Source organism: Nelusetta ayraudi, unplaced genomic scaffold, assembly GCF_046127955.1.
Source record: "Nelusetta ayraudi isolate G7.1 ecotype Tasmania unplaced genomic scaffold, CSIRO-AGI_Nayr_v1 ptg000006l, whole genome shotgun sequence".
Lineage (NCBI taxonomy): Eukaryota > Metazoa > Chordata > Actinopteri > Tetraodontiformes > Monacanthidae > Nelusetta > Nelusetta ayraudi.
In genome coordinates this window covers 3,040,730-3,054,664 of record NW_027466056.1, presented here as the reverse complement: position 1 = coordinate 3,054,664, position 13,935 = coordinate 3,040,730, and the positions used below count along the sequence as shown (strand labels likewise).

The window sequence follows — 13,935 nt, the reverse complement described above, 5'->3', positions numbered from 1 at the left end:
TCCTCCCATGTAACTTTATTTCTTGGGTATCTGACCTCACTGTTAAACTTTGAACTTCTTTTCTTCTTTATCCTTCCTTCAGGGAGTCATGAGTTCCTAGAGTGCTGCGAGGATTATTAAAACTCTGTAGTCTAAAATCCGGATTCCTCCATCCGTCACTGACCCTATGATTCTAAGGATTCCCAATAATCCTCTATTGTAAGTGAGAACATGCAAATGATTTTGAGACACTTTTCCGACTTCTCCCAACTTGTGCATACAGTTTCCTCGTTTTCTCAGACCTTCATTTCAGAGGGAAAAACAAAAACAGACCGGACTGACAAACAGCAAGAGCCAAAGGGAATCAAGTCTGGCAGCTGTAAAGTGTTTAAGAGGGGGGTAATGAGAACAACCCAACAGACGACCTCTGCAAATAGGCAGGGGATTAAATTGGACTTTTATGAAGGGAAAAGCCAGTGATAGGCGTCCTCCTCTTTCCCTCGCTCGACTAATACCTGAAGGCGTACGTCATTTGCCAGCCCCAGTGAAAATCCTTTTTCCCATCTTAGAGACGTCCGTCTTAAAAAGCAGCTGTCACAGTACGGCAGTGAGTACCACTTGCGAAATCTTTCTGACTATACATAATGCCCTCGCCTGGCTTTTTTAAGTCTCCACAGGCAGTTTGCATGGAAAGCTAGTGACACCAAGTGAAGACTTTGGAATCTCTAGGAGCAGGGCCGTTCAGACCCATGTGTTCATAGGCTTATGGGGTTTGTCGACCCCCCACCCCCCGTGTATGTATGTCTCCTGCATTTTTTTTAAATTGGATTGCCGATTGGTGACGCGCAACTTTTCATTTCATCCGGCCCCGAGATCTTTCATCTGAAAAGGGCTGAATCCTGGTCTGGATTTGCACTGGCTTCTTCAATCACCTTGATTTAAGCTGTCTTGGATTGCATGGACATGGACATGGATGCAAGACAATGATCTTGTGTATTTATCCAACCTCTCAGAATCTGAGCTGTATTTCATTGTTCAGCTCCATCAATCATCTGAGCTTATCTTCCTGGAGCATTACAATGGGAGTTACGAGGGCCAGTTTATTTTTCCGTGTCTCCGCTCATCCCTCCACCAAACCATGAAATGTTCTGGTCACAGCTGAGCCAGAATAAAAATGACACATGACCGAGAATTTATACTCTCCGGTTTTTATTTTATTTTATTTTATTTCATTAGTTTAACAACTCAGTCATACCCTTCTGATTGTTTAAGTGTATGCCAGTCAACTTCCTTTATGATTTTTCCCACCTCACCCACATTTCAGACTTTTTTCCGCAATAAAACATGCTCGCCTTCGCTTAGGCAGGGAGAGAGAGGGAAGGGAGAGTCATTTCAATTTATTCATCCTACAAATGGACCTTTTACATGGTTGTTAATCAGTTGTATTACTCTTTTAAAATGAACTTCCCTTTAATTATCTCCATGGCTTGAATTTAAAAAAAGAAAAAGCAAGGTACCGCTTTCGCTCCGCCGCCTGCTGGCAGCTCCCTCCGCTGATTGTTAGGCCATGATTTACTATCATTCCTTTGTGTGTCGTTTGAGATATTACGAGACAGGCTTCGCTATAATAATTAGGCTTCGAAGCGCGGAGGCTGAAGTTTTCTCAAACCGTGGCGGCTTTTTTTCAGCCGTCATTCATTCGCCTCTCCTCCATCTTCTCACGATGAGCACTCTGGGAACAGGCATCCTCGACGAGAGGCTTTTTGTGCCCAGATAAGAAATTAATAGCATAAATAAACTGGAACTTCTCACAGAATATGGAATTATGCAAGAGAGAGGCTTTAAAAATAAAATAAAACAAAACAACCTTCTGTTGCAATTCTGAAGCAATTCTTCTGTTGCTCCAGTGCGTTGGGGTGAGACATACCTCAACACTTCGCTGACATTGGTAGTGCTTTTTCAAAATGTAGCTACGAAGCCTCTGGCTATTCCCGTTCCCTCCTTCAAACAAGTCCTCTGTCTCGCTGATTGTAATCACTGGGTGTTCACACTGAGTGTTTACACCCTTTAATTTCTCTGTTCACTCCAGGTAATCAGACGGCGGAGGATAATCGTTTTTGTTGAGTTGTTGTTGTTGTTGTTGCTGTGCTCTTGAGGTTCGAACATCAATGGTGTATTTCCAGCTCAGCCGTGAACTCCTCCGCTGTCTGTGCTCTTTAGACTTTCATCACCTCGGCCGCATATTTCTTCTCCTTCGTTTGCCTCCTTTCCTTTTCCCTCGCCTCCCGGCGGCTCCGGTAATTGACCCTGGCAGGGATGACATTTGATTTGGTGCAAGGCTGAGCGGGAAGCGTTTCGGCCGTCAGCCCGGTCAGCCCCTCTGACTTTCGCACCCCGATCTGCTTTTTTTTTTTTCCTCCCTGCGAGGTGGATGAGGGTTAACAACCTCCTGTCGCTTCACCCCTCTGGTGACTGAACTCCAACTGGAGCCTCCCACATTGTCCGGGGAGACAATGACGAAGGAATTACTTGAAAATGTGACAGCGATATCGAAAATAAATAAACAGCAGACAGACAAAAACACTTTCTAGCTACTAGCTACGATTTGAAAACAGGCTGTAGTTAGCAATGTTGCCGGCAGTTTTGTGTTACTGTATAGTAGAAGGTGATCTCGATGGTCAATCTAAGACATTTTGTTTGCTTTAATACAAACATTACCTCTCTACTCCACCTCCGATCAGGCCTTTCTGTCTGCCTTCCTGCTGCTACATCATAGACACCTGGAGGAGAAGAGCTCAGCAGTTCCTGGACCACCACCATGATGGGTGGTCCAGGAACCAAGAACTTCTAATGACGGTGAGTCACAGCAAGAGTAAAAATTTGAAAAAAACCCAAATGTCTATATAATGTGACTACTGCGAGGCAGCGCAGACTCTTTGAGCGCTCTGTGCTGCAGTGCTTCATGACGCATTTAAATGTCACACTGGGGGAAAAAAAAAAGAAGCAGCGCCTCAACTCACGACGCGCCTGCTGTCATCGCAGCCTCAACAGTCCATCCAGCTCCCTGCAACCGACCTTTTTTACGATGCATTTGCCTGCGCAACCTCTTCATGGCGACACAAATTCCATTACATTGCCAAGAAATCCCTTTCCATGGGTAGGAGGCCCTAATTATTTGTCCTCAGCGACGTCTCCTAAGTGCCCCGAGTGGCTCTTGCACGACTCGTCGGGCTGATTGACGGCTGCTTGTACCCGCTTGCGCTTTCCCCTCTCCTCCGACGCCACGTCTATTGTACATCAAGAGACGTAGAATTCATTCAAACTGTCTGATTGTCAGCGATGAAAGGGACTTTGCTTCATTAGCCGGAACTCTTGCCAAATCCTTTGAGATATCCTCTATTCACTGATGATACGGGTAAATATTTGACCAAACCTCTTGCCGTGAAGCCGTCACACCTCCCCCTCCTAATACGAAATCGCGATCCTAGCTTCTTCACAAGGCTCGGATCAAACGGAGAACAGCCGTTCGCCTTCACAGATGCAGATGAAAGGGCAGCCGTTCATCTCCGGCCTTGGGCTCAGACACTTCTGGTGGCATTTTAATGTCAGGCGCTGAGCGATACCTGCTAAATGCCTCCAGTCTCAGACATGTCCGGATCAAAAGTGACTTTTTCTGACCATTATGTCCCAGTTTCTCTCCTCACCAACAGCAAAACCTGCCAGATGTTTGTTGTTGCTTTTTTGACATTTTGTTCCTCAGTTGGATCTATTTTGTTCTGCTTTTTGTTTGCATCATCCCCTGTGAAGCCTTGTTTTCAACCTCCTTATCGTCGAGTGAATGGCCTCACAAATAAAAACATCTATCAAACAGCTATCAGAGCGTTGCTCAATACCACAAACCATTTTTTTTTCTCCTGTAAAATCCAGCTAGCCGACCGTTTTTGGCAGCAACATACAGGAGGGCTGAGATTTTAAAGCTAATGAAGTCCATTTAAAAAAAAAAAAAAAAAAAAATTAATTTAATCATTGTTTGTAGCCTTATAGCCTCCCTGCCAGATTCAGGTAAAATGGAAATTTTAATTTTCAGCCACCAATACTGAGCAATTTTTTTTCAATGACTTTAATTAACAAGTTGTTCCCCTGACTTCGAACAAAACACAAGCTCTCTCAAATAATCAGGTTTAATAATTACGCTTGTTGAACTGAGAATGAATCTTAAGTCTCCCAGCACAGTTTATTTTAGTGACTGTCATTTACCCATAAGATGCATGGCCACTGTTCTGTCAATAAACAACAAAATAATTCCATTTGTCTGTGTGACTGATGCAGCCAATCCCTTTGAAATGCACACACCAGAAAAAAAACCCAGGCAAATATTTAATGACAATAACTGGGAATGAGACAATATTTACGGGTGTCCGAAAACCTTTTTTTTAAGTAAGTCCAAGTCCAAGTTTTCAAGAACTTATGAAAGAAAGAAAGAAAGACGGAAGAAAACAAGTCCTGTCACAGTGACAGAAAACTTACCAAATGTTCCTGGATCGCCGGCATCTTCAAACAAAGGAAATGTTATAATCGCGCAAAACAAATATTAACTCTCTTCCATTCAAATGTGGACATTCATAATAATTAGCTGCATCTGTTGGCGAGCCAAGAAAAAAAAAATGCTCATGAGAAATTTGTGTTGCGACATCAACATTTCATGTGGTTTCCCGGCTCTCCGGATTGGAAATGCATGAGGCTCCAAGACGGATGACAGAGGCTGAACACGCGTGTCCAGAGGCCGCGACGTCAGACGACTGCAGAGTCATTGCACTTCAACCCGTGTGTGTGTGTGTGTGTGTGTGTGTGTGAGTGTGTGTGTGTGTGTGTTTTTGTGTGGGGCACCTCGTCTCACAGTCTGTCTAGTAAACACATTATTCTCCATCAATGTGGCCGCCCCCTCAGAGCAGCGCGTACAGTCGACAAAACCCCCTGCTGTAACAAATCCATCCTGTCTGTTTCTTTCTTTCTTTCTTTTTTGTTGTTGTTGTTGTTGTTGTTGTTCTTTGTGCGTGTGTGTTTCTTTAACGGTTCTCAGACGCCAGTTTGTGCGATAAATAAGCCCAGACTGGAAGGAGAGTGGGCGGCGAGAGGACGCAGCGTGGGAGGGGATGCTGGCATTTCCAATTCGTTGGGAGCGAGCTGTGTGACAGCAAGAGAGGGCCGCTACATTTTTCTATTGCACTCCAAGAGGACACATCTCAAATCTTTTCTCCTTTCAAAAAAAACCAACAACAACACAATTCTAAGGTCTATCTTGGTTCCAGACATCTACCAGACTGAAGGGGTCCAGAGAACTGGAGAAATGTCCTGCGTGAGGCCCTGGTGTGCGCTTGAAAAAGGGAGCGAGGACGGCTATTCGGTGGGAAATGTAAATGTAAATAGTGCCAACAGGAAGTGGCAGCGAAAGACAGAGCAAACTCACAAACTCAAATTGTTGTTCCCAATTTGGGGAATGGGGAACAGAGGCAGTGTGAACTTGATGAACCGACAGCTTTCTTCTGCATCCACATGAGAGAGTTTATCATTTAATTTCTTTTGTTTTTAATCCATGCCTAAAAATTACATACTCAATGCCGAAGTTATAAGAAATTTAAGTTAGCCTATCAATTTTCTATTTTTTTTAATATCCTGAATAATTTATTTTAAGGGCTTTTAATTAAAATTTGTTCATTAGAGGACCAATTCAAGAGTAAAAAGACATATTTTTTACTTTGCTTCCTGTCATTTATGTTGTATCTTAATGTGGCTATTTATTTATTTAGCATTAAACATTTCCCATCTCTTTGATTTTTTAATAGAATGGCTGTTTTCAATGAAAACCTCAATCGGTCATTAGCTGAACTAGTCTAATGGCGCCATCGTGTGGCCAAACTATATAATGCAACAGCTTACTTGTAGAGTTAGCGGTTCCAGGCCTGTTTGCCCGTGACGGCGTCCCTGACTTGAAGCTGGTTTGTTTATGTGGCACCTGTAAGGAGTTTATTGTGCACTTGTTTTATTTGAGGGTTGTCACTCTTTCAAACTGTTTGATGTGTATGGGAGGGGACAAGTTCACGGGCTCCACCTGCCAGCAGGTGGCGATCGGTTATACACCGTGACAGTCGATAGTCGAGCCCGGAAGAACTGATTTTGTCTCGTGTTGCTGTATGCCTGCTGCCTAGCGTTTTTCCAGGAGTTTTCCTGTCTGTGAAGCAATAAATGAACGTTTTTCCCACACCACAAGAGTCGTCTGCAGTGAGTGGTGTAACATTTACAACATTTAAGCGGCATTAGTGTATTTTTTACGCACTATTATCTCGTGATAATAGTTTTCCTGATGTAACAAAACTTGTTTTTCTACCGATGGCAAAAGACTGAGTCAATTTATTTTATCCGGTTCTAAACAAAAAATGTTTTCTCCTCATAAATGAATTAATTTATGACTCTGTCAAACCTTTCTAACCTGGTTGCAGATGTTCACACGGTGCCTGCTTAGAAGTAAAGGAACATTGAATGTTTGATTGCCGATGAACTTGACAATGAACTGAACGTGAATTGTTTCTTGCCACCTGAGCGCTCCGTGCACTCACACATCAGTCTGTTCTTACTAAACAGTAGACTTGTGGCCAGTGAGGACAGTAACCAGGCAAGGATGCACAGAGGTCCATCGTGGCCGTCTTGTGAGATGAGCTAGGAGCCACAACTGCACTCTGAACCAAGACCAAGAGCAGCAAATTGTTAACGTGTGATAATGCAAGTCACACGTTTTACCACAAGAGGGACCTACAGGTACAGAAATCCACTGGTTTTGCGTTGTTGTACCATGATGGTGCTGGAAAGCACTATATAAGTGCAGTCTATTTTTGAAAGTGTATTTGGCCATCTGGAGGAGCCATTTCCCATCTTGTCGGTTCTTGTTTAACCTCCAATAATAGAGCTGCGTGTTTGTCTACACAAATCCATGTCTTTGTTGTGGCTCCTGACGGAGAAACACAAGTTAATCTTAACAATCTTGCCATCAGATAAACCCACAATGAAATATTAGAAAAGAGAGTGTCCCATGTGTTTCACAGCCAAACAAGGGATTAAATCCCATTCGCTGCCTCTCACAGATGGACAGGAGGTGAACGGGGATGGAGGAGGAGTCAAAGGCGCGGCCAAAGACACAGCGGTCGGCGGTTTGCGCTCAGTGAATCTCACTGTGCTGTGGTGTGTGACGTTTCCTTACAGTGTCAATATGAACCACATGAAAGAACTGCAGCACACGCCAAGCCTGAAACAGGAAGTATGGAGTATAATAGTCACAGTTTTTTGTTTTATCCTTGTAACATCATTAGGAAATTCTCACTAATATGTTCTTTGACTGCAGTTGGTGTGTTAGTTAGTTAGTTTGTCCTTGACGAAACTAAGGACACATCTGAAGCTGGATGTCGGTCTACAGTGGACGCTGACTGAACTTTGTGTCAACTCTGCTGCAATCTGTCTTCCCTGGAAGCGGACACAGTTTGGAAGCTCTATGACTGGGAGGTCACTTTGACTAGAAAAGGGAATTAATCAAAGAGAAACTTTAATGCAGCATTTTTGGTTTCACATTCACTCATGTAGTGAAGTCATTCAGAGGTCAGAGGTCATGCCCTTGGAAGACAAAAAATGTAAATAGACCCTTCAGTGAAATCTTAAGTAATGTGTAAATATCACAAAGGCGTTTTTTGTTTTTTTTTTCTTTTTGCAACTGCGGCTCTGGTACATTAATTGTACTCAAGAATCAGTATTATACTATTTTTCCCCAAAAAAATCTTTTTGTCTGCATCTTTTTTTTTTTTTTTTATCTCGAGCGGTCATAGATTTTAATTTCATAACAATAGAACATTTAATTACCTTCATGTAATTTGATGAATATTACTAGGAGGGAAAAAAAAACAGCAGTATTTAGCCCTTTGGTCTGGTTAAAGAATTCCATTACACTCAATTAATAATAAATCAATGTAAATGTATTTGATAAATAGAAGTAAATATGCATATATGGCAGCTTGAGAAAAAAGACAACACACATTTCGATTTACAAATAGTTTAATTGAGAAAATACTTTTTTTCCCCCACCCGCTGTGGCATTCAATGCATCATTTGGTTTTGCTGTTTTTTCCCGCCTTCGACACTACACTGTATAATTTACATGGCCTAGAAGCAGCGGCCGTCATGCACGGCCTCATGCAGCCCGGCTGTGTGTGCTGCGGAGAGGGCGCCACAAGCTTTGCCACGCGCACATTCACTCTCCAAGTTTTTGATTCTGCGATATGACATTCAACAGTCCGGTCAGAAAAGTACAAGATGCTGATTTAACTTTATATTGAACTCTGCTGCTGCAATCGGTCCTTCTCAGAAGCAGACACAGATAAGGGTCGGCTGTCTCGCTGGAAAGAAGGAATTAACCAAAATAAACTTTAATGCAGCATTTTTCTTTTTTCTTTTTGTTCCGCATTCGCCCATGTGATATGAAGGAGCCATCGTTCAGAGGAAAAGTCAACTTTCTGCTGCAGATAAACCGGTTCCAGTTGTGTTTTGACACAGGAAGACACTTTGCTTCTGTCAGTTGTCGGTCGGCACCAAGCAAGACGAACAAAAAGCTGATTACAAAAAGCGTTTAGATTTTTATTCGATCTCGAGTTTTTTTTTCTTCTTTTTTTTTGATTTCCATCAGTTTGTGTCCCGCCCAAGTCATGAGCTGCAAGCAAACTGACACAGCAACACGTTCAATCCCTCCTTGATTGTGTTTTACGTGGTGGCCACTAGTGAGGAAACTTTGTCCCGTCTCATCACGTTGCCTTCTTGTTAATATAAATATCTGTTAAATACATTCCTTATAAATCTAAATAGTATATTTCTTAATTGCGCAAGGTCGTTTGTCATCCTTTGGAAAGTTTTACAATAGTTTTTTTTTTCTGAATATTCTGTTTTTGTCAACTAGTCACATGATCTGCTGCCCAAGTTGACCCGTCAGCAAACAAACAACACACACACGCACACACACACACGCACGCACGCACGCACGCGCGCACGCACGCACACACGCACACACGCGCACACACACACACACACAGCTGGAAAGCAATACAATATTTAGCAGGAATTTTCGATTCCCAAGAGTAACATGTTGTCAGGCCCGTCGGTAATCTTATAGTTCTGCTTTTGGGACCCAGGTGCACAAAGAACAGAAACAGTCGCTTCCATGTTAATCCTCCTCAGAATAGTTTAGGTCAGGGGTCACCAACGTGGTGCCCACGGGCACCAGGTAGCCCCCAAGGACCACATGAGTAGCCAGCAGGCCTGACTCCTGGTTTAGCTTCTCAAAGACTGACAAAAAAAAAAAAAAAAAAGATTTTTTTGCCACTCAGCACGCGCGCACACACACACACATACCAACAGTCAGTCGTCATCGATTAAAAGATCCAACATTCTGATGGAACGTTCAGAATTCAAAGAGGGTCGAGGAATTGCAGAGCTACAAGTGGACAAATCTTAACACTTCTGCCACAATTTCCAATGCTACACTTAGTACTGTATACACAACATTAATTTCCCCCCTTCCATTGGCTTCTCAAGCAGTCTACATGTAGCTTGTGTGACTTCAGAGCCTTTCAGATTAGATATCTTTTTGACATCCCACATTAAATAAATAAATAAATAAATAAATAAATGGCAAAGGCTGATGGTGGAGATGGGAGGTTGTTATGATCCGGCACACCAACTGTATCCGAGGGAGACGCTGCCGGAATCCCCAATGCTCGTCTGAACTAATGCAACAGATAAAAACCAAGACAGGCTCGTCTCACATTCATGAACAGTCGTACTGAGATGCCCTGTGACGATGACAGAGAGGCAAAAATACTAATAGAAATCCAGCCAAAGTAGCGTCACTATAAACATATACTGCATATATTACCTCCACCACCCGCAGTGTTTACTACAGTTTGATATATGAGTCATGGTCTCGGTCCTGGGATTAGGTGGTGGTCACTGCCTCTTCTTCCTCTGCTTGAGCGACTTCCGCCGCTTGACGATCATCTCGTACAGCTTGTCCATGCCCTCGTGCAGGCCCTCGCCGATGATGGCGCACGCCGGCTGGACGTGGTACGGCGTGCCGGGCCCGAGCTCAGCCAGCGCGAGCTGGCCCTCGATCTCGGCCACGTCGAGCGCGCGCGGCAGGTCCTGCTTGTTGGCGATGACCAGCAGCGGCGCGCCCTGGTTCTCCGCGAAGCGCGCGATCCGGTGCAGCTCGGCGCGCGCCTCCTCCAGTCGCTCGGCGTCCACCGAGTCCACCACGTACACGATGCCGTCGGCGCAGCGGCTGTAGGGCTTCCACAGGGGCCGCAGCTTCTCCTGGCCGCCGACGTCCCAGAAGTGGCAGCTGATGCCCCGCGACGCGCCCGCGCCGCCCAGCCGGATGCGCTCCGTGTTGAAGCCGATGGTGGGCACCGTGTTGACGAACTCGTTGAATTTCAGCCGGTACAGCACCGTGGTCTTGCCCGCCGAGTCCAGGCCGAGCATGACTATGTGCAGCGACTGGAAGGCGCCCAGGTTGGTGAAGCTGTTCCCCATCTTGGAAGGCGCTACCCCCACCCGCCACCCAACACCCCAGCCCACCTACCCTACGCACCCCCACCCCCACCCTACCCTCCCCGCAAGTCCCGCAGCGGCGATGTCACCGCAGGGGGCGACGCTCGCTCAGACGTGTCCCATTCCAGGACCCACGCGTCCGATCCCCGGCCTCAGATGCTCGTGATGGAGGGCTGCATTCCGGCGTCGTCCCAGGCGGGGCCGCAGCATCCCCTCCCCAGCCCACCCCACTCCCCCCTCCTGGACCGGACCGTCCTGATGCAGACGCAGAGCCCGCGTCATAACATGTCTGCAGCAGCAGCAGTCTCCACCAAGCAGGGACGCACGCGCGCAGGTGACGGCGCGTGTTGGTGCTTGGGTCGCTTGTGAGAGGTTTGTGACGTCAGAGCGTGTCGAGTGAGTCGAAAACGGGGACCCCTAGCGGTGGGATGTGGCCACTGCGGCTCTGCAGGGAGTCAGCGGGGACTATATTGTCATTTATTTGCAGAGTTAAAAACCAAAATAAAAGTTTCAACAGACACTTTACAGGATTGAGTCACACTGATCCCCTGCTATTGTCTCTTTCCCCTCAAGGCTATGGGTTCCATCATCGTTTCATTGTTGCAGAATGTTGGGGGAAAAAATGCAAAGAGACAAGCTATGCTACGAGGACTCTGGCAAGTGGTTCCATGATAATGATAGGGAGTTTTTGGAATGTCTGATGGTGGTGGAAATAGATAGTGTCACATGCAATAATTTCAAAGGTTAATATATATTTATTATGTAAGTGTCAGCAGTAAAATGTGTTTGCTGCTCTTCTGATAATAGTCGATTTTGGAATTTCGGTTGTAACACAATGGGCACCAGTCATTGGGAGTCATTTGTGACTACCAGAACATTCAGAAAACTATTGTAAAGCTTTCTAAAGGATGACTGGCACTCAGATGAAGGATTCCAAGCAAGAAATCATGAAATCAGGTGATCATAAAAAGTAAAATAAAATAATAAATCTCTATTTCTTTGCTAGAAATAGAGATTTAGGTTTGATTTGATGTTTACGTGAGTGAGTGACTGACTTGAGTCTGTCTGTCTGTCTGTCTGTCTGTCTGTCAGTCAGTTCGTCCGTCTGCTATTTGCTCAGGCCTTGGGTTGGATCAAAATCCTCCTGTGGCCAAACACACTCACTGGCCTGACCTTGTTCATCTGCAAAAGATGACCGACTGGTTCAAAAATATAACTTTTCCTCTTATTGACGGCTGCTTCATCACATCAAAGATGGAGGAACCAAAATTTGCTGCATGAAAGTTAATTCTTTTTCCAGATAAGTGCACACCGTCGTCTGTATCTGGGTCCAGGAAGGACAGTTTGCTGCATAGTTCATATGAAGTTCATTTCAAGTTTACATAAAAGTTTTTGTAGAACAGTCATTTGCATCATTGTTTTTCAATATTTATCTATTTATGCATAATTTTCTTATTATGTAAAAGCAAGAAGACAAAGTAACTGAACGCACAGTACCACGCACAGATTTTTTTCCCCCTCTAATGTTGGTGGCCTTTGTTTATAGTTATATTTTCTCATTGGCCATGCAACGCCTGAACTTTTTGATAGATTTTTAGAGAACATATCGCAACTGTAAATGAAACATACTCTTCAGTGAGATGGTAAATTAGCTCTCCCTGGTATTTAAATGCTATTACTACAGGAAAAAAAGTATATTGCTCTCAGAAATGTCGTGGAAATTTTCAGCTGCTGGCCCCAAATGAAAATGGGGCTTCTGCTCGTCGTCAAGGTTTTTATTCTCTTTGCAAAGAAAAGGTCAATAAACACACAAGTGGACGGAATGAAGAAAGACCGTGAGTGCTACTGAGGGCTACTGTTAATGTTTGGTATGACCAAGCCGGGATCAAACCCACAACCTCACAGTTTCAGGGTAGACGCAAGCTTCAGATTTCATTTTACACGGAAATAAAATAGGACTGTTCTAGAATATTACTCATTCACATCAGTCCTACAGGTAATCTGACATTTTTCTGATGCATTATGGTGCAGCTGCACGGAGACAATGGATTACAAATGTTAACAAGCGACCTAAACCAAGCTGACTTCTCAAAAATGTCTTTTTCATAATGCTGTTTTAAAAAGAAATACTTCAATACTACTAATATACATTAGTTCAGAACAAACAACAACAACAACAACAACAAAGACAGGTGTCCAAAGTATGTCTTTTCCATGGGTTGTGTTGTGGTTGCGTTGTAGCAGGTCTGCATCACTAACATAAGCTGTCACCTTTACTGCTGATGAAAAAAAAAAAATGAAACACTGACATAAAGATAAGACGTGAAAAAAACAATTTCCTGTTCAGCAAAAGAAGAAAAGATTAAACGCACAAAAATTCCAGATTTGGAGAAAATCTCTCAAGGGAAATGGTTTCAAAAACATTTAAGTGATTGTTGAATAAAAATGCTGTTGGTACACACTCCACTCTGCCAAAACAGAAGCAGAATCAGCTTTGTGTACCTGTGGACACACTCAACATGTTAGACATTTACACTTAAGCGGTTTGATGAACAAAGCTGAAAAAACATGTTAGGTTGTCAAATATGTCATCTTTGTGTATTATCGCCTCAGCTACTGTGAATGCAACACAATAATGACTGACTTAATTAATTTGATCAAAAACTTTTATTCAACAGCTTTAGGGTTTGATAATAGCATATGACTTGACCCACTATAAAATAGTGAATTTCCACATAAATAACGTGTTGAGTAGTGTTCCGTCCACTGCAGACCTTCCAACCACCAGTCAGTCTCCCCTGGAGCGAGATGTCTGTCCGCCTGTCTCAGAAATGTACCCAACAAAATGCAAAGCGCAGCTTTCACGATCTCACAACATGCTGTACAGATTGAATGCTAAATGTACTTATCTTTTTTCGCTGCCAGTGTCTCTAATGAAATTGCCCATGAAGTTACACAGACTAGTAACCACCTTCCATGCCTTTGATGCTTTTGCTCTTACTTCCCTTGCGTTTGTCTTTGATTCCCCCCCCTCCTGCTTTTGTTTTTGTTGAGCTTTTTGTTGTTAAAGAATATTTGAAAAGTACACATTTCAGGCTAATGGAATTTTAAAATGAGTGCTAGCCATATTGTTTTTTATACTGTAAACATGTAGATATTTATTTGGTTAGGTGTTTTTTGGTGCAATAATAATAATAATAATAATAATAATAATAATAATAACAATAATAATAATAATAATAATAATAATAACATTTACCACGAGGACTCTGACGTCAGTGACGTAATGACGTAGGACATAAAGTCCCACGCGTCATC

General features: G+C 43.6%; 1 protein-coding gene across 1 annotated transcript; it reads right to left on the bottom strand.

The window, feature by feature from the left end:
• Positions 1 to 9,051: 9,051 nt before the first annotated feature.
• Positions 9,052 to 11,859, bottom strand: LOC142881353 (ADP-ribosylation factor-like protein 4C). The gene has a single exon (XM_076015626.1). It carries the CDS (start codon positions 10,597 to 10,599, stop codon positions 10,015 to 10,017), a length of 585 nt encoding a protein of 194 aa, XP_075871741.1. The 5' UTR covers positions 10,600 to 11,859; the 3' UTR covers positions 9,052 to 10,014.
• Between the last annotated feature and the right edge of the window lie 2,076 nt (positions 11,860 to 13,935).